Genomic DNA, 27,549 nt, shown 5'->3' on the forward strand with positions numbered 1-27,549 from the left:
ATTGATATGCTTTTTTTCTATATCGCCCAGCCCTAGTATTTACACAAAAAAAGCTACAATAACACGTACAATGTGATCCAATCCTTTTCTTTAAAGAAAAACCAATTGTTCCAACCGCTGCTAAAGCAATGCAATTATTATAGCCATGGTAACCTTTATAAGTATTTTTTTTTTGACACATAGATAAGTTTTTTTTTTATATAACAATACTTGTCACACAGATAATTCCTTTTATTCTTTGAAGAGTGATGCCATGTGGAGCATAATAAACTTGTATCTGCTGGTTTTTCAGTTGGGCTATGTACCAGTTCTGGTAATGAATAGCTTGTTAACCACAGTGTTAAAACAGCATCACCGTAATGAGGCGCTACTTTATTTTACATTTCAGGGCTGACAGAAATATCTCCGCTAGGGCTGGACCATATAGAAAAAAGCGCATGGATTAAAAAAAGAAATCCTATTGATCGATTTCGATAAAAAATTCAGAACATGTGTTTAAGTGCAGCCGTGGCCGTTTAATGTTGTTGCGTCATGACCTAATTTTAAATAAAGAACAAACAAACGCTGAATTCTAACTCAACACTTAATTCAACCAACTTTTACCAAACTGCAAGTTTAAAAACAGACAAAAAACACGTGCTCTCTGAACGCTTTCAAGGAGGCGGAGCTTGTGATTGGTTGGGAGGATGTGGTGACTGCGGTATTAACCTGCCTGATAGGTTAGAATGCCAAAGGAAGGAATACTGTTCTTCTATTCAACTTTTGACTTACACTTTTTTTCTACTGCACCACAGGTCTATCGATCGATTATGTATTGTTATTGAATTATCATCCAGCCCTAATCTCCGCACAACAGTGTCGTAAGAAGAGATTTTAGAAGCTATGTTTCAGCAAGTTGACTGGCAGTGTGCAGCACCAAAGCACCAGGGGAGGTTATCCTACATGCAGTTGGAGAAAACTCCTTTAGAGGTAGACCATTTTTCCTAGATGGTATTTTTTATTTATTTTTGGCAACTCTTTCCTCTGTAGCAGTTTTGATAAAGGTCTCACTCAGTGGCCGGAGGGGGGCTGCGATTTTGAGCAATAGAACTATAACCAACTACTTTATATGAGGTAGAGCCAGTACAAAGTCCAGTGAGCGGTGTTCCTTTAACAGGATGTTGTTCTCCTCTTTCTGGAGTTACAGGAGGGAGAACACAGGAGAGACGGCAGGAGTCGGGGAAAAAACCCACTGTTCTACCTCTAAAGTTGTGATCCTTTCAGGGTTTACTCTGTTAAGCTGAACTATAATCATTTCAAAACCACAGGATTTTAAAAAGTCAGATATATTTACATAATAAAGCCATAGAGACGTGTCGTAAAGGAGCGTAAACCAAACACAAGTGTCTCATTTGTTGAAAGTCTTTTCATGATGCCAGGGGGTCGTACTTATTTTTGTTTGTGTATTGGCAGATAATAAAGTTTGATTCTGATTCTCCTTTAAAGCAAACAAGTGCGTTAAAAGTCTAAAATAGTACTTCCTGAGTTGGTCTGATCCATCTCGTCCCATTCGCTCCAGGCAAATTTGGTCGGTTTGTTCCATCATGATCTCTTCCGTGGGATAGGAGAGGTAAAATTAACCGAATCTGAATAGTTTTTTTTTTTTTTTTTTGCAGGTGTCATTGTTATCCTGTAAAATACACCAGAAAACTTATTGCAACATTGTAGGCGTAGGCTGACCTGTGACCGGTCTGTGACCGAGCTGCCTGCCAACGGCACGCGAGCGCACACAGGCGTCTGTTGCTCTCCGCCACTCTTAAAAAAAAAAAACATAGAATCCCAGGGACTGTTTTTAAGCTAAATTTAGCTGTATTAACCCTTTAAATTCACTTAAAAGTCAGCTTTTAACTGACACAAAAAGGGGGGGGGGGGGGGGTGACATTCGCATGGGACCTTGGCAATGCAACCAAAACAGATTTTCTCGCTGTACGCCAAGGAGAGGTATTTCAATTCTTTAATAATGGTGTTTTGTGTTGTTTCAAGGTTAAAGCTTTATAAATTAAAGGTGAATCCCATTATTTGATGGGATTTTTGGGGTGGTTATCAATGTGGGAGAGGGTCTGTCATTTTTTTAAAACAAAGTTGAAACTGAACACTGTTAGTAAAGATTTTTACTCAAGACTTTACCCGTTTAAAACTTACTATAACTTTGGTGTGGCAGTTTGTTCCCATGCCTACATTCTAGCGTTAATCAGAAAATTTACGGGTGCCAGTGTTTCAGCTTTTTTTTTTTCTCTCCAGGAAAACAAAAGGCTTGTGTTGAGCTCCCCGAGAGAAAGCTGTTTTGTCTCAGTTACAACATTCACACCACCAGCTATGAAAAAAAAAGCTTCTTAGGATGTTTAAATCAACAGCATAAGGTCAAGCTCTTCACTTCCATGTGACTTATGTTAGAAAAAAATAAATCAATCCAGAAGTCCCCCACTCAGTGACCATAAAATGGGAATGAACTGCCATTGATTTACCTGAAAGTTCCCTTAAAGAAAGATGTTTCTACTCGGCAACACTCGCAAGTCTTCACCTTTTTCTTAGCCTCTCCCCCGTGTTATTAAGTTTGTCTGAGGGACTCGTCCCAAGATATGACGAAAGATATCGCCGCATAAACACGCTTTGTCTGGACACGCTGAGGAGCAGCCTGAGCTTTTTCTTGGGAGTTTCTTCACATTGTCATTACACACAATTACTTTTTCTCAGGGGTCAAGCTCATTTTTCCTTTCCGTAACAGCCTCACCTGACATTCAATCCTCTACCCTTGATCTGCTTCGGTCGCTGCGTACTGCATCTCTGTTGCAGAAGACAATAACCGGTTTAACAGGGACGTCATAGTGCTAAACACAGAGGCTTAATACGCCAACCATTTTGCTTGTAATTAGACGTAGCTGATGGTGAAATACTATTATTGGCAAAATATTTGCTGGCGTCCCGTCCTCACTCATCATTGTTCGCGGTGTTGAGTATGCCGTCAAACCAGTCCGGAGGGTTACGCGGTGTCACGTAAAGGCTGTTCCAGCTGCAGGTGCTTTGAGTTCTCCTGAAGCCGCACCTGTCTGCATTTCAATTCGCTGAAACTACCTTTCTCAAAGGTATCGCGGACGATCTGTTCCAGCTGGCTTCCAGATCCGGAGGGGGGTGGAGGGGTAGCCTTACCTATTGGTTTTGTCCCGCATGCCGACCGTTGAGACATGCTCACCAACGCCAATGCCCCTTGCTATGTTTCCTCTTGCTACATATGCGCAATTCTAGTGTGCTGTCTTACAAGTTTATGAGAAGAAGAGCAAGGTCTCAGAAGAAAGAAATAAGATCAGAGTGTATTTGGGGGATTCTTTCATGTGATCCCCCTGATAAGCGGAAGAGCAGGTAGGACGGTCTTGTGCGTGCTGAGTTGTTCAAAAAGTGATTTGGGTGTTTCTTACTGAAATATCCAGAAAAACGGTCCACGATACCGTTAAAAGGGACATGTCTTGCTTTTTAATGCCTTCCTTTTCATATGCATAATCATTCAGTTGTAGTCTGTAATGATCTGGTCTTAATTCCTCGCTATTGTTGCCACACAGGCCCTCTTTTGCCCCTGCGTCTGAGAGCAACTTGTTTTTGTGGGGACTCTTTAAAGGTTGCAGAGCGTTCCTCTGTCATCCAATTGGCCATTTTTGTAGTAGGCTGGGGCACGGCGTAATGAATTGTGTGGAATAATACACCCGACAACCAAACATTTTCACTTATCCACTTGTAGCTCAGGCATTGTTGATCTTGGACTACAAAGTTGCGGTGGGGGAAAAAAAAAAAATAGCGGATTCACAAAATTGGTAAGCCGGGAGTCAATTACCTTGTTTAGCAGTTCCGCAGCAAATACTGTGATATTGTTTAAAAAAACGTAGCGGGGAATAGAGATAACTGAAGGGGTTGAAAAATGTGACCCAAACAGAATATAAAGACGCTGTTCCTGGACAGACTAAATAAACACATTGTCTGCACTCCTAGAAACCCCCCAAGTACACAAAAACATGTTTTTAAGGGCCAAAATAGTGGATTTTGCATATGTCCCCTTTAATGTATTGAAGCATCACAGAAAGATACTTTTGAACACATCAACGCCTTTTGCTGGAATTTTGTCATGTGGTAATGGTGATGAGTTCAGGGGGGGGAAAAAAATCAGTGGGTTGGGGCTCATTCTTTAACATTTTGCAATTAAGTGTTACTCACCAAGTCCTTATTTTTTTTTTTTATAACGAATGTATTTAGTGAACCTCCCACAGCTGCATTCCATACTCTCCATGGGGTTTCCTGAAGACTATTTTATGTTGTTATAACTGATAATTAAAGAAAACTTTTATTATGAGCTCTGTGTTCGCTTTTATTGTGCTACATCATTGTGCGATGTTGCCGTCGATAAGAAAAAAAAAAAACAATAAAATAAAAATGCACAGCCTAAATCTGCAAACCAACCTGCTTTGACAGCGATGTGAAAACCTGTCAGAGCAAGAGGAGATCTTGTTGTAAAGCGTGCCTAAAGTGGAGCAATTTATCATCTGAACTGTGCGGATAAATGGGTTTGAAAAGATAACAGCTGGATTTGTTACTGCTGTGGATGGAAAACCTAAAAGTCAAAGTTCTCTGACTTTTGACCCGGTCCGGCGCTACAGCGGCTGTTTCCTCCTCAGATGTTTCTGTATCGAGGGCGAGCTGTTATGGGATGCTGATTCAGTTTTGCAGTACACACATGCCGCTTCTTTTTCTTTTCTTCCAAGTTTAAAGTCTTCCTGCGCTTTCTGACCTTTTTCTCTCCACTTCTTTTTGCCAATCCGGTCGGAACACGGTGTGCCGAATAGTTAAACAAAATTTGCCGAATGCTTGCGGCGGGTAATTTGCCTTGAGATATTTTAGTAATGGCCGTATCTTTTCGAGGCGTCGTTTCAGCCCTTCGGTATTTACACAAAATGCGTTGGGGAACGGTTTGAATTCTAAGACGGATGCGGATCAAAAACACATGCTGTGAAGGATTTGCCATTCTCTGGTGTCTGCACCAGCCGGCAGCACAGCAAATCTCTGCAACTACGGGAAGATTAAACGGGGCGATATCCTTCAGCAAATAACGCTAAGTAGAAGCTGGACCAAAATGTGAGGGAAAGTTTGCTTGGTCAAAATAACACAGGTTTATTTATTAGCCATTACAAATAATATATTCATTTTAGACTTTTCTAAATTAAATTTGGAATGCATTTTCACTTTAGCATTTTGTTTTCCAAGTATTGTTGAAGTATACTCTGTCTGTCTGTATGATTTTTATCTAATTTAGTATATAGTTTTCTACAAGTTTGAGTAAAATCAGAAGACGATTGAAAAAAAGGTATAGCAAAATGTCCTTTTTGTAAGGAGTTCAGTCGTGTAAGTTTGAAAGCTACCCTGTTTGTTCTTTAAAACTCGGATGAGTCATCATTTTAAGGAAGCAGGTTTTAAATAACGACCCAAAAAAATCTTGAAGCTATGTTTTCGAGGATGGAGCAGGGCCTTACTTTGGCTCCTGACTGGCATTTTTATTATAAGGACTTATAATAAAAACTATAGAGTTTTTAGCTGTTTTCAGACCGTGCCTGTTTAAAAAACCCTGGTACATCTTGACCCCAGTAACAGCCCCCCGCCTTTTACCCGATGGACCCTGATTGTTTATCAGCATTGTGCAGACACAAAACTCTGCGGTTATTTCCTGTGATGATCTTCGAGCCAGCTCAGTGACAAATTCATGCCGAGAACACTCGTTCAGGGGACGGGAACAGCCAACACTGCTATTGTATTACAGTTTAATAATCCTGTGAGAAATTCTGGTTGCCATCCGAGCAAAGGCTCCCACATCCTGAGCCTCTGGAGGACATTTTCAGGTCGGCAGTCCTGTTCTATGAATGGACTGAGGTGGAAATCACAATGCCCTGATGCATAAAGATCAAAAGCCTTTCTCGCTCTGTATTCAATGAATGCAAAACATTGTAAGTAGAGGGTGTCACCTTTTTAGCCTCACCTTTCAGGCATGTGTGAGTGTACGATTATTGTTTCGATATCCTGTTCACATACATGCACGCGCATCTGGGTGTGTCAGAAGGGTTTGGTCTTATTTTTCTTTCTTTTTGTGCATTGTGACATTGTTGCGATTTTAGTTACAGAGACTTTTTTTTTTTTTTTTTTTTTTGGTCCACCCGGAACAACCAGGGCGTATGCATCCGTTTATCTTTGTACTCTTTGTCATTTTTAAAGAGAAGACAAATGTGTAGTAATCTTTGAGCGGTGCAAGTAATGGCTGTTGACGGACTTTGAACACTCACTGCCCCGGCGCTCCATGCCTGCTACATTAATTACAACGAACGCTCGCAGTTTCCTGGAAATAAAGGTTGCCGCTGCGTTGTTGGATCAAAGCGACTTGTCAAATATAAAAGAAAAGCAGATTATTGTAAGCTGTGGCTAATAACACATCAGAGAATCGCTCAACGTAATCGAGTTGGGATTCAGAAAAGATCTTAGAAATTGGACATTTTCCCCCACAAATACAAAGGTTTTTGAAAAGCCTTTAATTATCCTGCCTGTGAGAATCTAGGTGACCTTTTCAGAAAGCGTTGTCTGTGTAACTCGCTGTGACACATAAATACAGACCACAATAATTAGCAAATAGTCATTTTATTTTTTTATTTTTTTGAGAGAGATGAGCGCCTGAAACCCAGAAATAAGGGCTGTGTTTAGGAATATTTGGTTTTAAGCTGGCTCTTGTAATTGCTGAACCAATGGCAAAACGTCCTAGCAAAACTAAACAATGTGACAAGCATGGTAAGAATTTAAAAGAAAGACTTGATAAAGCTAATGTGTGGTTGGAACCAATGCTTGCACTTTGACCTTTTCCCCTCTAAAAACACTTTCCTCCCCAATTCCAGTGGCTGGGTAGATTTCGGGTAGGTCTCTCACCCATGAGACTAAATGCAAGATTATTTAATCTTGTTAAGCACATTATTCTCTGTTTGTAATAAAATGGTCAATAATATTCATCAGAAGGTTCAGTGCCGAATGTTCATTGTGTCAAATTTCTGTGGAGAACTGATTTTATCCTGTGAAAGTAGTTTTAAAAAAAAAAAAAAAAGCTTCACGGTGCAAAACAACTTTTACCAGATTTTATTTATTTAAAAGGAAAATGTCTTTTTCAAGGACTGCATGGTGAAAGTTCTTAGCGCTGCTGCCAATGTTTTAAGAAGGTTCCTGGGTTCTATCTGCATGGGGTTTGCATGTTCTGCACAGGTAGGCACGGGTTCGCTCCAGGTACTCCAACTTCCTCCCAAAGTATAAAAATCTGCATGTCAGGTTCATTGGTCTCTAAATTGCTGCGATGAGTGAGGGTGTGCATAAGGCGACTGATTGGTTGGTCGTCCGTGGTCAACATAGTCCGAAGAGTTCAAGATGGTGGCCAAACTGAACTCTGAGAATGCTTTTGTCCATCGAATTGTGTCACCTGAGACTGATCACTCTGATGGTTAAGATGAGTGTTCGTCTTGCATTCTTTATTCATAAATATGGCTTATTTTCCACCTCACATCAGACATGGGTCTAAGCTCTTGGTAAGCCTTGGCTTTTTTTCGAATGTTCACCCTTTTTGTGAAAAACCTGGTTGCAAATCTAAAGTGAGATTCCTTCAGACTTCCCAAAAATACAATGAGAGGCCAGGCCGAGTTTAGCTTCTTTTCCTGTGACCGTTCGATTGTGTTAGACCATTTTATTTCTTTCGTTTTCATTCATAGAAATTAAAGATGCCACAGCTTTCAGAAATTAAGACCAAAAGGACCATCTGGTTTGTTCTAGGGGCACTGCTGGAAAAAAAAAAAACAGCTTTCATGATCATTTGGGGATGCATGACATTATTATCTTGCACATCTGCAAGGGCACTAATAATGGTCCCTGATGTATAATGAGTTTGGTGCAACATATGGCCCATCAAGACAATGTTTTTTAGTCAAACTAAACCACATTCTGCGTGACTTCTTAGTAATCGCTCTGAGCTATATTGGGCTTCCTGAAGTCCAGGCCTGCTACTGATTAAAACATGTGAATCATAAATAGAATTACGAAACAGGACAGAAGGTTCGGGAGTGGAAAGGGGGGGGGGGGGGCTTTACTTGGCAGGAATGGTAAAATATTGAACTGTTGAAGGTTCAATAATTTAAGATTCTTGAAGTTCTTTAAAGGTTTGTTTTAGCTATTAAGGTTGTTATTGATTTTTTTGGAGTCTTTTCTTAATTATTTTTTTTTTTAAAAAGCGAACAGCCTGAGGTTCGTTTTCTTTCAACAACTGTGAAAGAACGAAATCCCTGTTTCATGAAGAAAGAAGAACTGGAAATTTTTAAAAGGTTTGTCTAACATCCCCTTTCTTTATTGTGTAAATTCGAGTTACTTCATCAAATAATACATATATTGATGTCTTTATTTTCATAAGAAGGGGTAGACTGTGGCCAGTTAAATTGCAGTTTGAAACAATATTGAAAAATCCACGTTGTTTTATAGGTGACAACTTATTTAGATTGTTACTGCAAAAATGTTTGTTTGTTTTTTTCAAACACTGCAATGATTCATATGGCTTTGTATTTAGTCAGTATGTAGTTGTTTCTGTCCAAAGCTAGTTATAAGGGTAAAACAACATGTATAAAACCAGGTAAAACAAAATAAAGTGAGGCTTTCTCTCTTTTTTTTTTTCTTCACTGAAATTGTTAAATCACCACTTATGGAGCTTATTTAGCCTTGTAATGAACTTAACCGCAGTGTTCATTTGTTGCTCATTAAATTATTACACTGATCAGCTGTTTCCCACTGAGCCGAGCCTCCGAGATGAGATTTGTCTTTAGTTGCTCTTAGGAAAATTCATTCGGATTGACATTCTGAACAACTTAAATACATGCTTGCTCACAGCGTGCTTGTCCACAGGACTACACGGGATGTAAATAGAGCTAGCAAGGTTGCAATTATACTGACAATTTGCCTTTCAAATTAACAGGAGCGGTGTTCAGACTCCACTCTTCGTGTCGGGGGGCTTGTCAGCTATAGTGAATCGCTTTAATCGGGTCAAAGTGGCCATATTCGAGAGTTTGCATGTTCTCTGTTGGGCTGCTGCACAACATGAGGACAACAACTGAATTGTGAAATTGTTGTTGAATGTTGCGGTGAGGATATTGATTGTAATTAACTCATTTCCCACATAATCTTTACTGTTTAGGGAGAACGCAGCATCATTCTAATGATCACCCTAAGCATTAACCTCTTGGTCACTCTGATCTATATCGTGCATTGGCAAAAAAAAAAAAGCTATGCAAGTCAATCAAACTTGCTCAAATAGTTTAAATGCACAGCTTAGTCTGCATCAGGACGTTTCGTACTGACCGCATCACTTCATACCTGCCTTAAGGACGTTTCGTACGTCCGCTTTTACAGACTGTTTTATCTAATCTTCTCATCGTCTACTATAAGGTAAGCTTATCTGACGCCATTAAATTATATCTTCCAAAAGTTATGTAAAATACAATCTTAAAAAATATATGTAGTTTAATTCAAATATGTGTGAGATTTAAGCATATTATGTCCAGTATCCATAACAAAGTACTGGGACTGTCAAGAAAAATAAACAGACACAAAGGTTTTAGTAGATGGGGGGTGAAATTGTTTGTTTACTGGTACAAAGTGGAAGTGGAAAGCGAGGAAACGAGGGTACAAAACAGGAGTATGAGTTGGTGAAGGGGCAATTTGACCCAGGGCCTCTTTATTGCCAGTGAGTGTTTTGTTGGTTGCTGTGTGTGACAATAAAGTTAACACCACGGGGGTTTATTAAGTCATTATGATCGTCGGGGCCTTTTCTGCTTGGGGCCTTTTTGTAGCTGCGGTTGTGTGTTTTAACTCCGGTGGGGCGGCTGCCGATAAAAAGCCTTGAGAGGTTGACCCAGGGCGAACAGCCATCACTTATCACCGCCGTCACACTGAAAGGCCTCCTGCAGATCTTTACCAACCTTGCTGTGTGCGCTCCTCCTTTGCATACTTGTCCTCACTTATCTTTTGGGTCATATTTTATCTCTAGAAGGTCTCTCTTTCTTTAGCGGCTTGCCATCTCCGGGGGGAAGCAGCGGCGGCCGTTGTTGCGGCTAAATTAAATCTACAAACTGCAGTACGGCACAAGCCAACATGTGACTCTGGCATGCTTCTCCCAACGATGCATTGTGTAATGTGTCTCTTTCAAAGTACAATCCTCTGTAGACATTCTGCTTTGTTTCATTGTCCGGCAGCTATTGGACGATTTATTTAAAGAGTTGGCCCAGATCCCCGGCTCCTGGTGCCAGGCGTGAAACTGGTCTTTCTGTGTGCGCAGGAAAGTACTCGTATAATCATCGAAATCCTTCTACTCAGACTAGGACAGAGTTTAGTACAATCCCACCACTGTGGCTGCGATGAGGGTTGGACATATTTTATGTGGGACCCGGTGAAAGAACGTCTGTCGGTGGCGTGACTTGGTGAATCTTGTAGGGACGGCCTTCCCGGACCCCGTTGAGTACTTTTTGTGCTTCCATCTGTGCCTTGAGAATCCTGATGTAGTACTGGCCTACAAGCAAAATGCCTCTCCCTCCTTTAACCTTTTTGTTTGGGATTTTTGGCAGAGACCGTGTGTATTTTTCGCCCAAAAAATATTTTCTCACAAGATGTGTTGTGTGAAAACGCTGCAAAAAAAAACCAAAACCTTATCTGATTGTTTTTTGTAGCCAAAAAAAAAATCCTCTCCGTCTCAAGCGCAGCGTGGCAGCACTCCCACTGCTCTGGCCAACCGAGCACGAGTAACGGCTTCATGAAAGGTCAGATCTACTGGGAACGCAGAGGAGGCGTCTGGGAGGTTGTCCTCCTGGATGTAAGGTTTTGAGAAGATAAAAAATAATATCTCAACACTGTCACATGATCGATGTGGTGCTGGGCGTGAGCTGGTCAAAACAGGAGCCGTCTCAAACGCCTAACTGGACTGAGGGATTTCTGCGAGGATTGTTTGGCAGAGGCTCTGAAAGGGTTTGTTTTTTGTTTGAACTGGGAGAGGTGGGCCCGTTTGCTCCTGATGTTAGAGTCCCTCGTAAAAATACTGTTAATCCTTATGTGGTTCTCTTTTTTTGTCTAGGTGGTTGCATTGCACGCAACCCCACTACACACTAACACCCAGTAATGTATTAAAGCAATCATAGTTTTTACAACGAAATGTTGTGGTACCCTAGTAGGTTTGTGACAAGTGGCTGCTTGTTGATAGGGGGTGGTTAAACTTGGGGATTGCGTGTAGATTAAGGTTTTTTGATGTTAATATATTTAGCTTGGAGGAGCGTGTTTTAATGACAGACGTTGCGTCAAGCACGTGTTGTTCTATTGCTAAGCCAGGGCTAGAACCGGAGCCATTTCTTAACTGGTTCTATGAAAGAATTAGATTTTCCTTTTTTTCCAAAGCTGCCTACCTCCAGCTGTCACTGACAGAGAGGGCGGGATACGCCCTAGACTGGTCGCAAGTCCATTTCAGAGCAGCAGAAAGACACGCAGGACAAACAACTATGCACAGTCACACCTAGGGGCCGATTAACCTCACAGTCATGCTTTTGGACGGCGGGAGGAAGCAGACATCTATTCTATACATTGAATCACAAAAAGGAACCTGTTCAGAAATACATTTTAATTAATTTCAGGTAAAATTAGATATAAATTAGATATATATATTACACTCTATTAGCGCAGCAGGTGCATTCTTGCTGTATTTTCGACTGATAACTCGGAGACTCTGACAATGCACCATTTAAGGTATAGTGGACGATCCTTTATCGGCTTTGAGTTTCCGGGTGGTTCATCTATTGATTGTCCCACTTGTCTGGAGATGCTAATACGAAAGACTTTCTTTACTAATAGATTGAGCAAAAACAAGGCAGAAAACATCAAAATTAACAACTAATACGGCAGCTGGATGTGATAACCTTTGATAAAAACTATGTATGCAACCAGAGTCAGCTACTGACATATATAAATTAAAAGAAAAAAGTCAAATAACTTGGCTATACACCTTTTAAATGCCTTCTTACATCCCTGTCTAGCCTTTGGGTTTATATTTAAACACCACATCTTCCCTCTGCAACAGGGAACCTGCTACTGCTTAGGTATGGACTGTCCACTGGATTTAGGAGGTGGAGAATGACCAGTCGACTGTCTGGACCCTCGAAACTAATACGCTTTAGATCTGGATCTCCAGCTGCTTTTTCTGCCCATCTCCAATAAAACTCATGTTGAGGGAGTTTTGTGTCGGCTTTGGTTGTTTTGTTTGGCGTCCTGAACATCAGTCATTGTTTAAAGGTTCAGCTGCTAGTAAGCAGAGAGGGTCTGTGAGTCTGCTTCCTGAAGTTAACTAGAGAAGAGAATGACTGCTCTGTCTTAACGATATTGTTGCATTAGGACATTATATTTTATACATTTTATGAAATGTAGCATCTTCTATCTTTTGTAAACACAATGCAGTCATTGAACAGTGAGCTATGAGGAACTTTGGCATGTTTACATGAACTGTGTGCAAATACTGCAAGATCATTCCTAGCAATCTTCAGGGTTGTACACGTTTTTTTTGTTTGTTTTTTACGTGACTATCAGTGGTAGTGCCGCCTCTCTGAACATTCTCACCCTGTCTTTGCTGGAGATATTTCCCCCATTTGTCATACAGGGTTTGCCTTCCTCCAAAGAAATGAAGTGAGACACGCAGAACCGGTTCCCTTACTTGTGAGCCGTAGTAATTGGCCAAAAAAGGCAAAGGATATGGTGGTAGTTTTCAGTAACAAGTAAGCAGGTCAATCAAGTCAATTATTTGAACCATAGTCACACATTAAATGTGTTTCTGACTGTTTTCAGGTGTAACAGGTCAAGTGTAGGTGTAGCCATGTGTAAGCAAGTCACTGTGACCCGAGTTTAGATTCCCACTAGCCTGATTAAGCTTCTTACATCTTGCGATGTGTGTGTGTGTGTGTGTGTGTGTGGGTGGGTGTGACATTTTTTAGAAACAAAAATGATGGTAGCTATTTATTTAGGCATTAGTTTTGAAATTGGAATCTGTCACATTTCCCTTGATCATCACTAAAATGAATTATTGTAAGTCGCATACAGAGAAATCAAAGTAGGTATTTTTTTCCTTTTTTATTTAACACACCAAAAGAACCGCTGACCTTCTTTATCTGTAAATGCATCAGAAGTTTGATGCATTTTTTGGGTTAATACAATATCAGAAAATTGTTGGACAGTGGTTTTGGATCATAAATAGGTCATCTGTAACTTTAAATTTTCTGCTGCATTCAAAACTAGTTAGTCTGTAAAGGAACATGCAGCACATTCTTCATTTTCAGGCCTAAAAGAAAGTAGACATTAAAATCAACCAGGGAAGGCCTGAATGTCAATGAAATCAAAGCAAATTATGAAATTATTTCCACCTTGCTATTAAAACAGGAGCAATGTGGTGTGGCAACTTGTTGGCTACTGCTTTAAAAAGTATCCAAGAGTTTGTCTCTTTACAATTTAAAGGAACATTTGTATCATTTGGTTTGGAGCAACACCAGGATTCGATTAAGAGTGCTTCATGTAGTTTTTTGGATAATTTTGTGAGTGTTGGAACAGGAATAAGGATAGCAAATTCGTTCAAGAATTGTCTGTTTTTCTATAAACCCCCAAAAAAACATTTTTGTTCTTCTGCAAAGAACATTTAGTGTCTGTACAATTATAGGTGGGAAAAGCAGTTAGTTTATATGTATAAAACTTTGCCAGATGACAGAAACGCCTAGGCTTAAAGATTCCTTTTTCAAACTGCACCGCAAACACATAGCACTGTCATAATTTAGCATTTTCAATATTTATTTTTTTTCACATACATTTTTATTTCCGTTTTCTGAAAGCTTTATTCGGTATTCCAGTCCTTATAACTTAATGCTTTCGGGATCCACCCCAACACCCCACCCCCCGTGGGAATCAGATATTTGGGTTAGAGGTTAGGGGGCCCAACAAAGCTGCTGCAAAAGAAATTTGCTTATGCTCTGTGTTGGCGTTGCAAAGTTTACATTGTTATGCGCTGCCACTGATTAATTGATTAGGAGTGTCATATGACTTTGGCTAACAGAGACGGTCATTTGCATATCATTGCACCACTGGCTGAAAAAAATTGGGAGACTCCAGATAGTTCAAAGTTCAATAGATATTTTTTCTTTTTCTTTTTTTTTCTCGCGATGAGAGTTTTGCTCTTTAAACATGAAGGGTTCAAATGTTTTGGAGCCTATAAAATACTGGGTGGATTTTAAAAACCTAAACATATCTCACTCAGTTCGCCCCGATTTCTTGGATTTTAAATGTCAACAAAGGGGTAAAAAAAATGCTCTCAATGTTGAGATGTTCGGGAGAACATGTAATCAAATTTGTAACTTTGAGCCAAGATAACCAGCCAGACGAGGGCCAAAGTCAAACCAACCCTTAGTTAGTTTGTAAAACTAATTCTCTTTCCCCTTTGGATCCATAAACAAATCCATGTGCACCCATATAACAATTGCATTAGTTGACTTCTCTTTGTAGAAAAGTATTTGTATGTGTGTTTGTGGAGATGAATTAGCAGAAATATGCATTGCCTATCATTTGTTTTAATATTATTTTCTGAAGCTTTAATATTGCGCCTTATTTCCATTGCTTGTCATTCTGATCCTGCTGGACCAACTGACTAATTATGATTGTTATTTTGGGCTTGATCAGAGGTCATAATCTAAGTGACTTTCACATGACTACATATTCTTATAGAGGAGTGTCTTACTGAATAGTGGAAATAAAACAGTAGGTACATTTACATGGACATAAGTAATCTGAATAAAGGGCCGATCTGAGTAAAAATGCGTCATGTAAAAAAGCCTATCGGAATATTGTGATTGGATTATGCTCGTTCGTAATAAAATTGTATTCTGAATGAGAGGGGTGATTTAGTCAATTGTTTAATCAGATCAGCATGCATGTAAACGCTAGTCAGGATCAAATCATTCCAAATGTGGCAAATTGACCCTAGTGCGCATGTGCGCCTGATGTAAACGTGACGTATTTCCACATTGTTGAGTGGCGGAAATACGTCGGGAAGCAAAACTGTCGGGGCTCCCAATACAACCTTTTAATTCAAAACATTAAAAGAGCTCCAAACTTATTTATTTTGTAATGTTCCCACTGTGATTAGAACATCGTGCAAGTCCAGCCGGGGTGCTCGGAAGACAAGCGAACTCGTACTATACTGCTTTGTTTACTATTTTTTGGTTGTTCAACAAAGACGGAGGTTCGTCTTCTTCTGTGTTTTTTTTTTTTTTTTTTTTCAAGGGAAATTTGATAACTACATGTCAGAGTGGTTCTATTCTGAATAAAACCAGGTGCATATACATGCACATTATGATCGGAGTAATTAATTGTGTGCCCATATAAACCGTATTATCCTATATTTCTTTATTATTATTATTTTTTTTTTTTTTCTATTATTATTATTATCCAAATACTTTTTACATTTTGTGCATATCTATTGAGGAGTGGCCGGCAACCAGAACTGCGCAAGTACAAAATAGTGACAGGGCAACATGATTGACACCAGCAGGACAATAGTTGGTCTCAGTGCTGTTATGTCATTGTATTCTCTTGACTCTGTGTAGCTTTTGGCTGAAGGCTTCCGCCTCGTAAACAAAAGATGCTTTCAGTCACTGTTAAAGTCGTGGTCAGTTTATGCCTCCCGCTTCAACTGGACCCAACTTTGCTGTGATTGGACGCGCAGCCGAATGAGAGAATGCGGTGTGGGGATCGCTGAGTGTTGCGTCTGTGATCAGTGGGATTACAAGCGTGAGCCTGAACGCTGTTGAGCTTGTTGGTTGTTGTGATGTCATTCTGCCCACATCAGAGACTGCTGGCAACATAAGATGCTCTTAATCATTTATGGCCCTGTCACCACTTGTCTCAGTTGGAGCCTGAGTCACATGGAGCAGCGAGTGCACTCTTACATAAAGGCCTTGTCACCAACTGGCACATTAACTGGGGCATTCCTTTTCAGATAAATTGTATGATTTTTTTTTACCACGTCTTTACATAAACATCCCAAACCTTCACAGTACGAGTCTGCAGTGAGGTATAAGGCCTGTAGAAGTCCAACTGGAATCACAGGTTTTAAAGGAGCTACTGCTGAGAAAATGTTTTTCTTTCTGTTTGGGTTTGCGGTTTGCGTACAATGAAAACTAAAACATTTTCATTAAATGGAAAAAAGATCTAACTGGTTGAGCTATGAGCAACACATTTCTCACAAGTATCCTTTGACAAAACATACAGTAGTGCTGCCCATAGCAGGTAAGAATGAGGGAAAACAAGCACATTGGACAATATATTAGAACAACTAGATTGACTTTGGCTGCCCTTATGCCCATATCTGATGTATATCTTAAGTTGCTGAGCTCACAGAGAGTGATGAGGAAATTGTGTAGTGGTAAACAAAGGTGACAATTAAAGAATGTGGGTTACTTGTAAATAGACAGGCCAGATGGAAAATGATGGGAACCTGTATGGAGCTAAGTACTGGGTAATCATTAAATAAAATTCCTGTCAGAAAGCAGTTGAGGCTGGTGTAGAGCTCCACCTTTTAGCAGGACAACGAACTTAAACATGCGTCCAGAGCTACAGCTGCACTGCAAAAACAGAACTAAAATGAGTGTATCTGTCCTTGATTTGAGCAAATTAATAAGATGATCTGCCAATGGAATAAGAGTTTTGCACTTAAAATAGGAACAACTCATCTCCATCATCTTATTTCAAGTGCAGGATGTGTAATAATCTTATTTTAGTGGTCAAAATACTCATTCCATTGGCAGAAAATATTATTTACCTGCTCAAATCTAGGACAGAAACACACATTTTAAGAATGTTTTACTTATTTTTAGATCCGTTTTTGCAGTGTGTATGGTGTAGATCAACACATTTCCTTCCACTTCATAATTATGCACTACTTTGTTTTGGTCCATCATAAAATCTTAATAAAATACATTCAAGTAATAATGTGCTAAAAAGGTCACTGGGTAAAAATACGCTTTTAGGAAGCCGTTAAATTTCCACCCTCCCTTAAAACTATCTCGTACAGATTGACCTAAAATAGAGAAAAGTCCCAAGTCCATTTTAATCAGTGGCCAATGCCATAGTAAAGACTGTTATTAAAGCTGCACAATTCATAAATGTTGAATTACCATTGCTGTATCAATCAACTTTGCAATCTCACGGAACTGCTTGGCTGCATTATTAGGGCAGCAATTTTATTTTAGTAGCATTCATAAATGCCCTGCATGTAAATAATCTAGTTTGCCGATTGGATTGCGTCCCTCTGCACTTGATGCCCAAACCTGATGGAGATTTGGGTGGCTGGAATGCCTGAGCTCTCAGAAAATGGTGGGGAATTCATCGTGATGGAAAACAGAAGCGTGAGGAAAATGTGAGTTCACCGCAGTCATCAGTGTCCTTGCAATATTTAACCACAGTGTCGCAATTGCAAGTTTTCCTAATATTGTGCAGCCCTATAAGTAGCACTCACTCATTTCCTAAAACGACAGTTGAGAGAAAAAGTAATTTTAAAATTTTCTTGTTCTGATACATCAGCCATGACTTCCCATTAATTGCATTTTTTCTCTATACAGTTTACTTCAAAGGCCATGATTTAAGCAATAATTCATCTTTTTGTTGGGGTGACAATAGCAGGATCTTCTAACCAGGAGTGGGAGTTGAAACCACTCCACATCAAACATCAAGAATCGCCCAAAGGCCTCAATCTGGCTACTTCCTGTAATGACCTTAAGGTGTGCGTTTTCCATCTTCTTGATATTTGAGAACCCAATTGACATTTTTTTTTATGGGCAGATTGAACATCATCTTGTCATACGTCACATCAAAAGCATTCCTCTACTGCTGTTGCACTGCGGAGGTCGCCTTATTGCCCCGCCTGTGGCCTCCAGGAAGGGTTAATCCATCAAAATGGGCTGATCTCTCCATGCAGAGAGGGAAAGCTTTTTTTTTTTTTTTTCTCTCTCGCTGTCTCCGGCTGGCTTAGGGACAGGAAGTCCGACTGGTGGCCAGCACTCGGCTAATGTTGCCATAGAGAAACACAAGACTGTGCAAAACTGTGCATTGGGGAGGAACATGGATGAGTTGTCCTCCATGGTCTGATAAGCATTCAGCAACCACTGGTTAAATATTCACTAAGTGGCTAGTGTAGATTAAATGAACTTTTCAAAGGTCTAACTCCGACAGATCATACCTTATTAATGTAACCGCAAGTCCACAGTTCAGAGGGTTTTGGTGTGTCTAAATATCTTTCCTAACAATAAGCTCATTCCAGTTTTCTTATGCCGAGGTGCAAGCTTGAACTCGGATAACTTTCACAATCAAAGTGGAGAGAAAAGATTTTCTTTTGTTCTTTGTTCAGCCTCTGTGAGATCAGCATGTCTCCCCCATTAGTGCCAGAACTACAGAGGCAGTACTGAATGAAGTTGTTGAATGCAGAAGATTACAACAACAACAACAAAAAAAAACGCCGCACTTCTCTTCGAGGATGATCTGAAATGAAAGAGGGACGAACAAAAGAAAATAATGGAACTAGCTTCTATCGTTTATCAAATCCTGCTTGGTTCCATCTGCTATTGCATCGCCGGTTGAAAGGGTTCTTGTCTGTGATGCAAATGTTTTCACGGGCGTCATTCTTCTGGAATATTGTCGAGTGAAGCCGCTATTCATTCATGGGAGCGAGTCGAAAGCAGCGCTCAGTGTGTGGGCTTCAGCGTCGGTTTGAAAACACTGTAAATGATGGTTCATGCTGTCTGGTTTGAACAATCGAGACCCTTGTTGCAGCGATCCGTGGGGCACAAGTGGGTGTTGAGACCCGTTCTCCATCCCGTTCTGTTGGCAGGCTTGAGTCACAGCTGACTTTGAGTTTCAATCGCTAGTTTACATCATAGACTATCAGTGACAGTAAAGAAGCACAAGGATGTATTTACAACCAGCTTTAAAAAAAAAAAACACTGTCGTCATAAATGCAAGACGCATGTTCTGCCTTTTTTTAGCTTAAAGACGCAAATGGGACAATCAGGAGAAACAGGCGAAGTTGAAGGATATACTTTTCATTTCAGGCTTGTATCTCACATCCATTTCCATGATCGATATTAGGGGGAAAAAAAACATCTAATGACACGTGAAACGCATAAAGCAAGGACAAGGGAATGCTGTAAAAACAGAACAGTAAAGACGCTACATTTGGATGGCGAACTTTGGCATCAGTGCGTCGCACATTTTCCACCAAATACCAAAGGGGTGATGAGAAAGCAGATTTATGTCTGTTTATGCAGCGGGGAGGAGGGAGTCTGGAAAAGCAGACTGGCAGCTTATGGAGGGATTTTAAAAGCCGTCGTGGTCAGCCCAGTCAGCCATTAAACTCATCTCCGTGGCAAATGACCACTTTTTGACAAAACGCTTGATTAGAAATGGTATGATTTAGGTTGCTTTGGAATAGATATCGTAACTTCTGGTCTGGTTTTGACCAACACTGTTACCCTGATGTCCACAGAGAGACCTCAGCACATCAAATGAGCCTTTCGGTTTTATCAGTGAGCCATGTAGGGCTTGTACAAGTCTCACTTCTTTTCCACATGATCAATTTTTGTTTTACTAATGAGGGTTTAACTACATTATCTGACAGCACACAAAAAGTTAAAAAGAAAAGAAATGCTAAAGAAAGCCTGTGCTTAACTGCTAAACTTTATTCTCACAAGCCCAGTGCGTTTTTTGCCGTGATGATCTGGCCGTTTATTCTCTGCCCGGGCTGTCAGTCCTATCAGCTGTGCCGTTTCCTCTGCGGCTTCAGGTTGATCAGTCTCTTAAACCCAAGATTCACGTTTGTTTATTCATTTTCCAAAATTCCTTTGCAAAAAACTGTTTTTAAGATAGCGGAGTAGAAATCCAGCCTCTTTATTTGCTTACATTCAAAAAGGTAACGCACGTTTCCTGCACAGACGACATTTGCCGCTAAAGTACTCACATGTCCACTGAGCGTATTCCTGCTAAAAGAAATCAAGAAAACCGTATACTGTGCACAACAATGGTGCATCAGACTCCAGATGTAGCTATGACGTCATTCATACATGGTGCTTAAGGCCGGTTTTTAAGAAAAAGGTGTGTTGTTATCAAAAAGTGCTTTGAAAGTGGCTCCGATCTGTTCTCAATCAGCTGTGGTTAAAGTCGAACCATACCGAAGGAACTACCGCAGAACTTCTCTCCTCTTCTTTTCCCTCCTGCTCCTTTTATTATTTCAAGCTCGAGTTGCTCCGGCTCCCAGTATAACGTCTCTTTCTGGTTATGTAACAGTCAGGGGCCTAAATGGGAACTAAAGCACAGCAGTAGCGGCAGACTCTGCGGCGGATGGAAAAACAGGAGGAGACGGTCGAGAAACAGGGCGCAAAACTGTATCAAAGGAACAGAACGAATCTGAATGGAAATCTACTTCAGCGGTGTCCTTTTCTCTTTTTTTCTCCCGCCGAATTGGTGTTGGGTAAACGTCCTTGTTGTTAGATGGCCTCCTTCAACATTACATAACACCCTTGAAGATTTTTGCATTATAAAAGTGTTGGCTGGCTCAGAAGCACTTTGAGTGGGGATTCATTTTCCTGGCCTCAGCAGCAAAAGTTTCCGTGCCTTTTTAGCCAGCAGGAAACAAACAAGTCATAGCGATAGGTTGACCAAGCTGTCTGGATAGGTTCTTACAGTTTAAATATTACATTTTCATTAGCTTCTCGAAGAGGTTTAATCTATAAAAAAAACACTTAAAGAAGCTTATCACTACCCACATGTCTAGATAAAGTTTTTAATATAATTAACATCTGTTAGACTAGCATGTCTCCTCTAACCTGACGCCGCCAGATAGATTTGCTTCGCATATCCATCTGGAAACCTTCCGTTGAAGTAATTTTGGGAAGGGGCGAAAATACTGGTTAGCTGATTGGCCTATGTTGGTGATAGACGGGCCAAATAAACCAATCAGATCAACGAAGCATATGACGTACTCGTCAACATGCTTCGTCGTCGCTCGTAACAGAGCGACGACGAAAACACATCCACAAGCCAAGCTACTCTTGCTGCTGCAGGTAAAGGCTCGTTAGCTCAGCAAAGAAATACTCTGTAATTCCGATAAAACTTGCTCGATAGCCACGCTAACGCTAGTTTCATCGGCTGAAGCCGCCATGTTCTTAAGACTGAACTGTCACGCTTCTCGTTGCGTCACACCTTAACCCGCCTCAAAGCCAATGCTGATTGGACGTTCGTTTGGTGAACGGCTCCAAATTTTCTTTAACGGAGAGTAGCCTGACTGATCTGCGAGTGAAGCCTTGAAAGCTCGCGAGATCAGGATGGTCTCACGAGGCTATGTCTCCTCACTGCTTGCCAGGTATTTGTTCGGTTTCGTAGGAACACTGGAATCCTATTAACGTTTTCTCTTGTTCGCTTTTCTAGGTTCCTTCAACCACAAAATGAAACCTGAACTGAAGGAGCAGGATGGCTGCAAACTCTAAACACCTGGCACTACGCTTGTTTTGACGACAACTCGTCGCATCTAAAGGAGCTTTGACGCGGAACTGCGAGCCTAGTTTCTGATTTGGACCGTAGCTGAGAGGCTGCCGTCATGCCTATTCTCAAGCAGCTAGTGAACAACTCCAACCAGCACAAGAGGAGGTCTCGGGCCGACCTGACGGCCGAAATGATCAGCGCGCCGCTGGGGGACTTCCGGCACACCATGCACGTGGGCCGGGGCGGGGACGCCTTCGGAGACACCTCTTTCCTCAGCACCCGGTCGGGGGAGCCCCCGAGGGAGCACCACGAGAAACAGGACTCGCCGGGTCCCAGACCGGGGCTGCTGTCCCGCACCTTCAGAAGCAGCAAGCGGTCCCACTCTGTCAACCGCGCAGACCGGTACCAGCACAGCGCCGCTCTGCCTTCTGCCGGCTCGTCTCAGTTTGTCAAAACCGCCACGTCCTTGCCTTACCTGAACGACGAGAGTTCGAGCCGAGGCGGCCAGCTGCCGAAGAGCGCCTCGTCCAGTCCCATGAAGACGCTGGCCGAGATGGACAACAGGCCGATGAACGGAGGGGCAGCCATGGCCACGTTGGACGCGGAGCTTGACGAGCGGAACTTCGGCGAACTGAAAGAGCTGCCTCAGTCCATGCCTAAAGGAAGCGGGATGAAGCACGCGGAATCCATAATGTCCTTCAACATCGACTTGGGCCCCTCGATGCTCGGCGACATCCTGAGCGTGATGACGAAGAAAAGCTGGGACGAGGACGACCTCGGCTACGAGGAGGGCAAAGGCGGCGAGGAGCGTGCGTCGCCGTCCTACATTCCCCACATCGACGACGACGACGCAGAGGAGTGGGCGCCTTCAAGACCGCCTCGCGGTCAGCTCCAGCAGCAGGCGGCGGCGGACCCCTACGTCCCGGCGCTGAACGACAGGAACGGCCAGCACAACGTGGACAGCTGCTCCGTGTCCAGCTCCGGCTCAGAAAAGCCTCAGTACAGCCGGCACGACGGCGACACGGACAGCGCCAAGTACAGTTCGCCGCGCGGGGATGACGACTTCGCCTTCATGGATCAGGAGGACGATGAGATTAGAGTTTAGATTCGGCAAAAACGCCGTGCCACAAAGGAGAAAGCAGAACTTAGGAGTCCGTCATAGGAGGACATTCCAGTCAGGGTCAGCTGAGGTTTTTACTCTAGATCTGTCTAATTTTAGATCAGTTTTTTATCAACACTATAAATAAAACCTATTAAGCCTTTTTTTTTTTCACTTTAGCAAAGGGACCGGCATAAAGACTGCTTTAAGAGAAAAACTGATATTTTTTTGAAATGTTGGTGTTGGTGGATGCTATTTTTTACCAGATGTCAACTCAAGAGTACATTATTTTCCACATGTCTGAAATGATAAAGGCGAAGAAAAGTCAGCAGGGAAAAAGTACCTATTTTTAAAGGAAGTAAAAGGTGGCAGCAGGATCGGTGTACGGACAGTGCGGGCGTGTTGTCGGATTCCTGTTGAACGTGCAGGTGAAGAACAAGAAATGAAACTCTGATAGGTTTGTAATCCCAGCAGTTTAGAGGTGTAGACACTACACAGACGGAGTTATTACTCTCGCTCACGTCTGGGTTTGCTATTCTTAAATCATTTTGTGTACAGACACTATCAGGAAGTCAGTCAAGCACAGCCTCTTGTATCTGAGGTGGGTTTATTACAGTCGCCTTTTTTTTTTTTTTTCCTAAATTCCTCTGTGAGCTGTAAAATCTTTATTTTTGTTTCTTTATCATATTTGTAAGGGATTGATTGGTTGTAATGTGAACTTCAGAGTCTTAAAAGGTTTTGTTTTATTTGGTTGTGGTACTACTTTATGGTACTATACTGTGATCAAGCTCTATGAAGCTAAGTATTGAACTCGAGACTAGATTTTTGGATGTCGCATGACTTCTGCTGAAAACAGAAGGCTTTGTATCACGTGGACTTTTATCAGCGTGAAGACATCATGACGCCTCATATCAGTTTTAGTGCTTTCTCAAGACGCTGCTGCACAACAAAAAGTGCCGTGCAACTTTTAGGCCTTCTGTAAAGTGTAGAGGGCTTTTTCTATGTATTCTTTCTTTTTAAATATGCAGGAGTTATGGTATTTTTTTTTCAGGACTTTGGAACATTGGCTATCAAAAGTCTGCACACTCCTTGTTAAAATGCCATGTTAATAAAATAAAAAAAAGCCAAACCTTTTTCACATATAAGGTGGCATTTTTCCTTTTGTAAGCAAACAAATTTGTTACAGTACAAATAATAATAATAAAAAAATGCAGTGTATTGCCACCCTCCGCATTCCTTTATAACTTTCAAGGCAGAGTTAAAATGCTGTTTTATACTCTATTCTCTCCAAAATTACTGGATCGCCGTGAATTGTACGAGAGCACCTGTTAATGCAGTTTCAGCATCTTTAGTTCAAACCCTCCCATTATGGTAAATCTGACTAACGAGAGGATGGAGGTCCACAATGTGCTGCTTCTGGTTTACATGTGACAGAAGCCTCCCTTTTTCTCCATTATGTCTGGACAACGTTGCAGAGTTTAAACAGTTATGTTCTTCCAAACAGATTACTCAAAACCTTATGGGAAAAGTGTTTACCGGTGTAATTAAAATCAAGCTCTTATTTATTTTATTTAGACCATAATTTCAAGTGTTTGGCATAAAACACAAACAATGCGAGGTCACCTTACCCACAGTGGATGATGATGATAGTGGTGGTGGTGGTGGCAGCAATGTGCTCTCAGGTTGCTTCTCTTCACATAAAACAGATTTTTCCAAAAATGGCAACATTTTTGACTGTCCAGTGTTGGCCTGAAACCTTCAGTTGTCTGCTAGAAATCGGAATATGCGGAGGGATTACATTTTGCAGCTTCGCAGCTAATCCAAGATGGCGTCTAAGTCAGCAAAACAATGGCTTCACCACGAGAAAACGAAAGGTTTGGAACGGCCTTGGCTCACTCCAGATCCGAATCAAATAGAAAGTCTGAGGGCTCACTCTATGAGGGATGCGGGGAAAGAGATCTGACCACAACCTGATGGATTTGAAAAATGCTTTACAAGATTGAGTTGACGAATGTTGCCCAGTCGAGATGCGTTATGCTGATCGACTCCAACCAAAGAAGACTGGACGCCGAAGCTGAATCAAGATGCTTCAACATAGTAATCGTTTTGGAACCAGGTCATTCCAGCTTTTATTTATATTTTTTATTCCTGTCATCAATTTTTTTGTCGGCTTGGGCAGGATAAATATCACATTATATGTGGAAAATGGTTCAAATGAGCTACCCTGGTCTCCGAACCTGGCATTTTAACAGGGGGGGGGGGGTTCACCTTTGAACGGAGCTGAAATATTAGGTTAGTGGCGACAATAAGACATTTTTTTTTACAGCCAGTGGCTCATTTGTGAAAGCAGAAAGGGGAAGTAAAAGTATGTACAAGCGTTGAAGCACAGTGGATTGTGAAAGTCTAGGTATGTCTTTGAGCACTGAGAATGGAACATTTCTGCTGAGCTGACCCAAATCACATGTTAGGAATCGAATTAACAAATCAAATGAACGGGTCTGTTTGGTTCATTAAATGTGCTCAATTGCCTGAGCCCCCCGTTAGCAGCTGGAGCTGCTCTGGGAGCAGGCAGGTGGACCTTTTTCGTCTTCAGCTTCTTGTGCCCGGTAGGGTAGGATCTGCTGTACACTACAGGCTCAGCTATAAATTAGAGAGGCGTACTTTACTACATCTGAGAGAAATGCAAGCTTTTTATCCAATTTTGTGTTAGAAAACTAATTGCCACCTTTTATTAAACGGGAGCTTTGAATTTTCTGCTGTGGGGCGGATGCAGGTGTGCGCACACAGACTCAGGATGCTGTGCCATTCTGCCTCGAGTTGTTTCAAGAGTTGGAGCAAATCTGTTTTCAAGATGCTTCCAAGTTTAAAGTTCTCCGCAGGAAGTTGTAAAGCACGTTGAAGCTTGACTTCTTTAAGGTTTCTGGACTTGATAAAGACACTAAATGGTTTTGTTCCCACCCCCATCAGATCAGGAATCTGTTGGCCTTTGTCGGAGAAATGTCACTTAGTGTCCCTTGCAGCGAATGTCTAGTCTTCCCTCAGCTGTATTAAGCTCCTGAAGAGAATCACAAAGCTGACAGAAATTTGTCTCATTGTCTGCAAACTGTATGGGTCAAAATAGCGCTGTTTTGGGAGATTAATGTTTGCTTCATTTTCTAAATTTAACTCATGTTTGTCTGCATACTTATCTTAAGCCAAATCTCTAAACCGACGACATCCCTATTAGGTTATTATTGTCAGTCCTTTTGATTTTTATTATTGTCAAGTCATTAGATTTTTCATATGTTATGTATTTTGGAGAAATGTTAAGATCTTTCTGGTGTTCCAACATGTAATCTGTGTTTTCTGAAAAGAAGGACAGAACATTGTTTCTCATTTTTATCATGAAATGAAGAAACGAACGCTCGTTATCTGCGGTTTTGTAATTAGTGCCATTAAAAATTCCAGAGAACAATCTTTTTTTTTTTTTTATCAGTAGTTTGACCGACTGTTATGATGGAGCCAGAGGAATGATTTAAGGCAGAATGGGAAGTTTGCAGTCACATTATACTGGCGGGGTTTGAGCTATTTACACCGATCCACTGGCATTTAAACTGTTGGTGTTTGAGGTAATTGCAGAATTATGAAAAAGTATACTAAATTGCACTGAAATGCTTCTCTTTTTTTCGTCCGCTTTTTTCTTGTACCTCTCTGAGGGGAAACTCCAAAGTGAACCAGAACAAATGATGTAAAAAAAAAGAAAAGAATTGCAAATGCTGCCTGCCTAAGGTCTGCTTGGGTTTTCCACCCCTGACTGCAAAAAAAGAGGAAAAAAATAACAACTTGTAAGGTGTTTTTTCTCCCTGACCTGTGGCTGTAATGTTATGCCAAGTATGTACTGTCTTCATTCCTCTTCCAAATTCTGATTTTACTTTATATTAATATATTCACCCCCTCCCCTAACTCTCTTTTCTCTTAAATAATGGCTATATTTTTCAATAAAAGACAAAGCTGGTAATCTTCAACAAAGACCAATTTGTTTTTGTTTTTTTTTGTATTTTGTTTTTATTTCATGACTTTGAGTCTCACCACAGGCTTCCTTATTTTCCCACTCCTTCACAAGTTTATTTGCATTCTGCTTGCAAAATAGGCAGAAAGCTGATTGAAATCTAACCTTGAAATAGCCTGAAAAATATCTGCTCAGGGGGGCTGCTGAAGGAGTTCCAGTTAAATCCCGAGTAAAAAAAAAAGAAAGAAAAAAAGACCTTGTCCCAAGTGGACTATTTTACACAAACAACCCTGATATAAGAGGTATGTAATATTACAAGCCCTGTGACTCCCAGGAGCTGATTGGACCATATAAAAGGCTGGAGAGCTTTTCAATATAACACAAAAATCATTAAAAACAAACTACAGCTACTGACATAATCTTATCCACAGAACCGCAGAAAAAGAAAAGATCTGAAGTATCCCTTTAAGTGTGTTTGCCTGTTGATCTTTGAGAAGCCAGTCTCTGACAAGTGATAACTGCTTTTTGTTCAAATGGTTCTTACTAAAAATGTTGCATAGCGAGAAATCACACAAAGGAGAGACCTTTAAACAAATGAGTAGATTCACAGAATGACTAAAGAAACACACATTCATCCATCCATTTGTGTTATTTGTATAGGTTTGCAGGGGGACTGGTACTCATTTCCTGCAGACATTGGACAAGTTATGCTTTGAATAGTTTGCCGATCCAACATAGGGGATCACAACCATGTACACTCATACCTACACACGGGATGTTTTGTGACAAT

The 27,549-nt window shown here is 41.1% G+C and overlaps 1 protein-coding gene across 1 annotated transcript in view; it reads left to right on the plus strand.

Annotated features, from left to right (window-relative positions):
* cdc42ep4b (CDC42 effector protein (Rho GTPase binding) 4b) overlaps positions 1-26,781 on the plus strand; it is a 30,424-nt gene extending 3,643 nt beyond the window's left edge. Inside the window, exon 2 of the mRNA XM_012871716.3 lies at positions 21,619-26,781. Within this exon, the coding sequence (XP_012727170.2) occupies positions 21,788-22,777 (990 nt within the window). The 5' untranslated portion in view covers positions 21,619-21,787 and the 3' untranslated portion in view covers positions 22,778-26,781. The remainder of the gene's footprint in view (positions 1-21,618) is intronic.
* Positions 26,782-27,549: the final 768 nt, after the last annotated feature.

Source organism: Fundulus heteroclitus, chromosome 10 (assembly GCF_011125445.2).
Source record: "Fundulus heteroclitus isolate FHET01 chromosome 10, MU-UCD_Fhet_4.1, whole genome shotgun sequence".
Lineage (NCBI taxonomy): Eukaryota > Metazoa > Chordata > Actinopteri > Cyprinodontiformes > Fundulidae > Fundulus > Fundulus heteroclitus.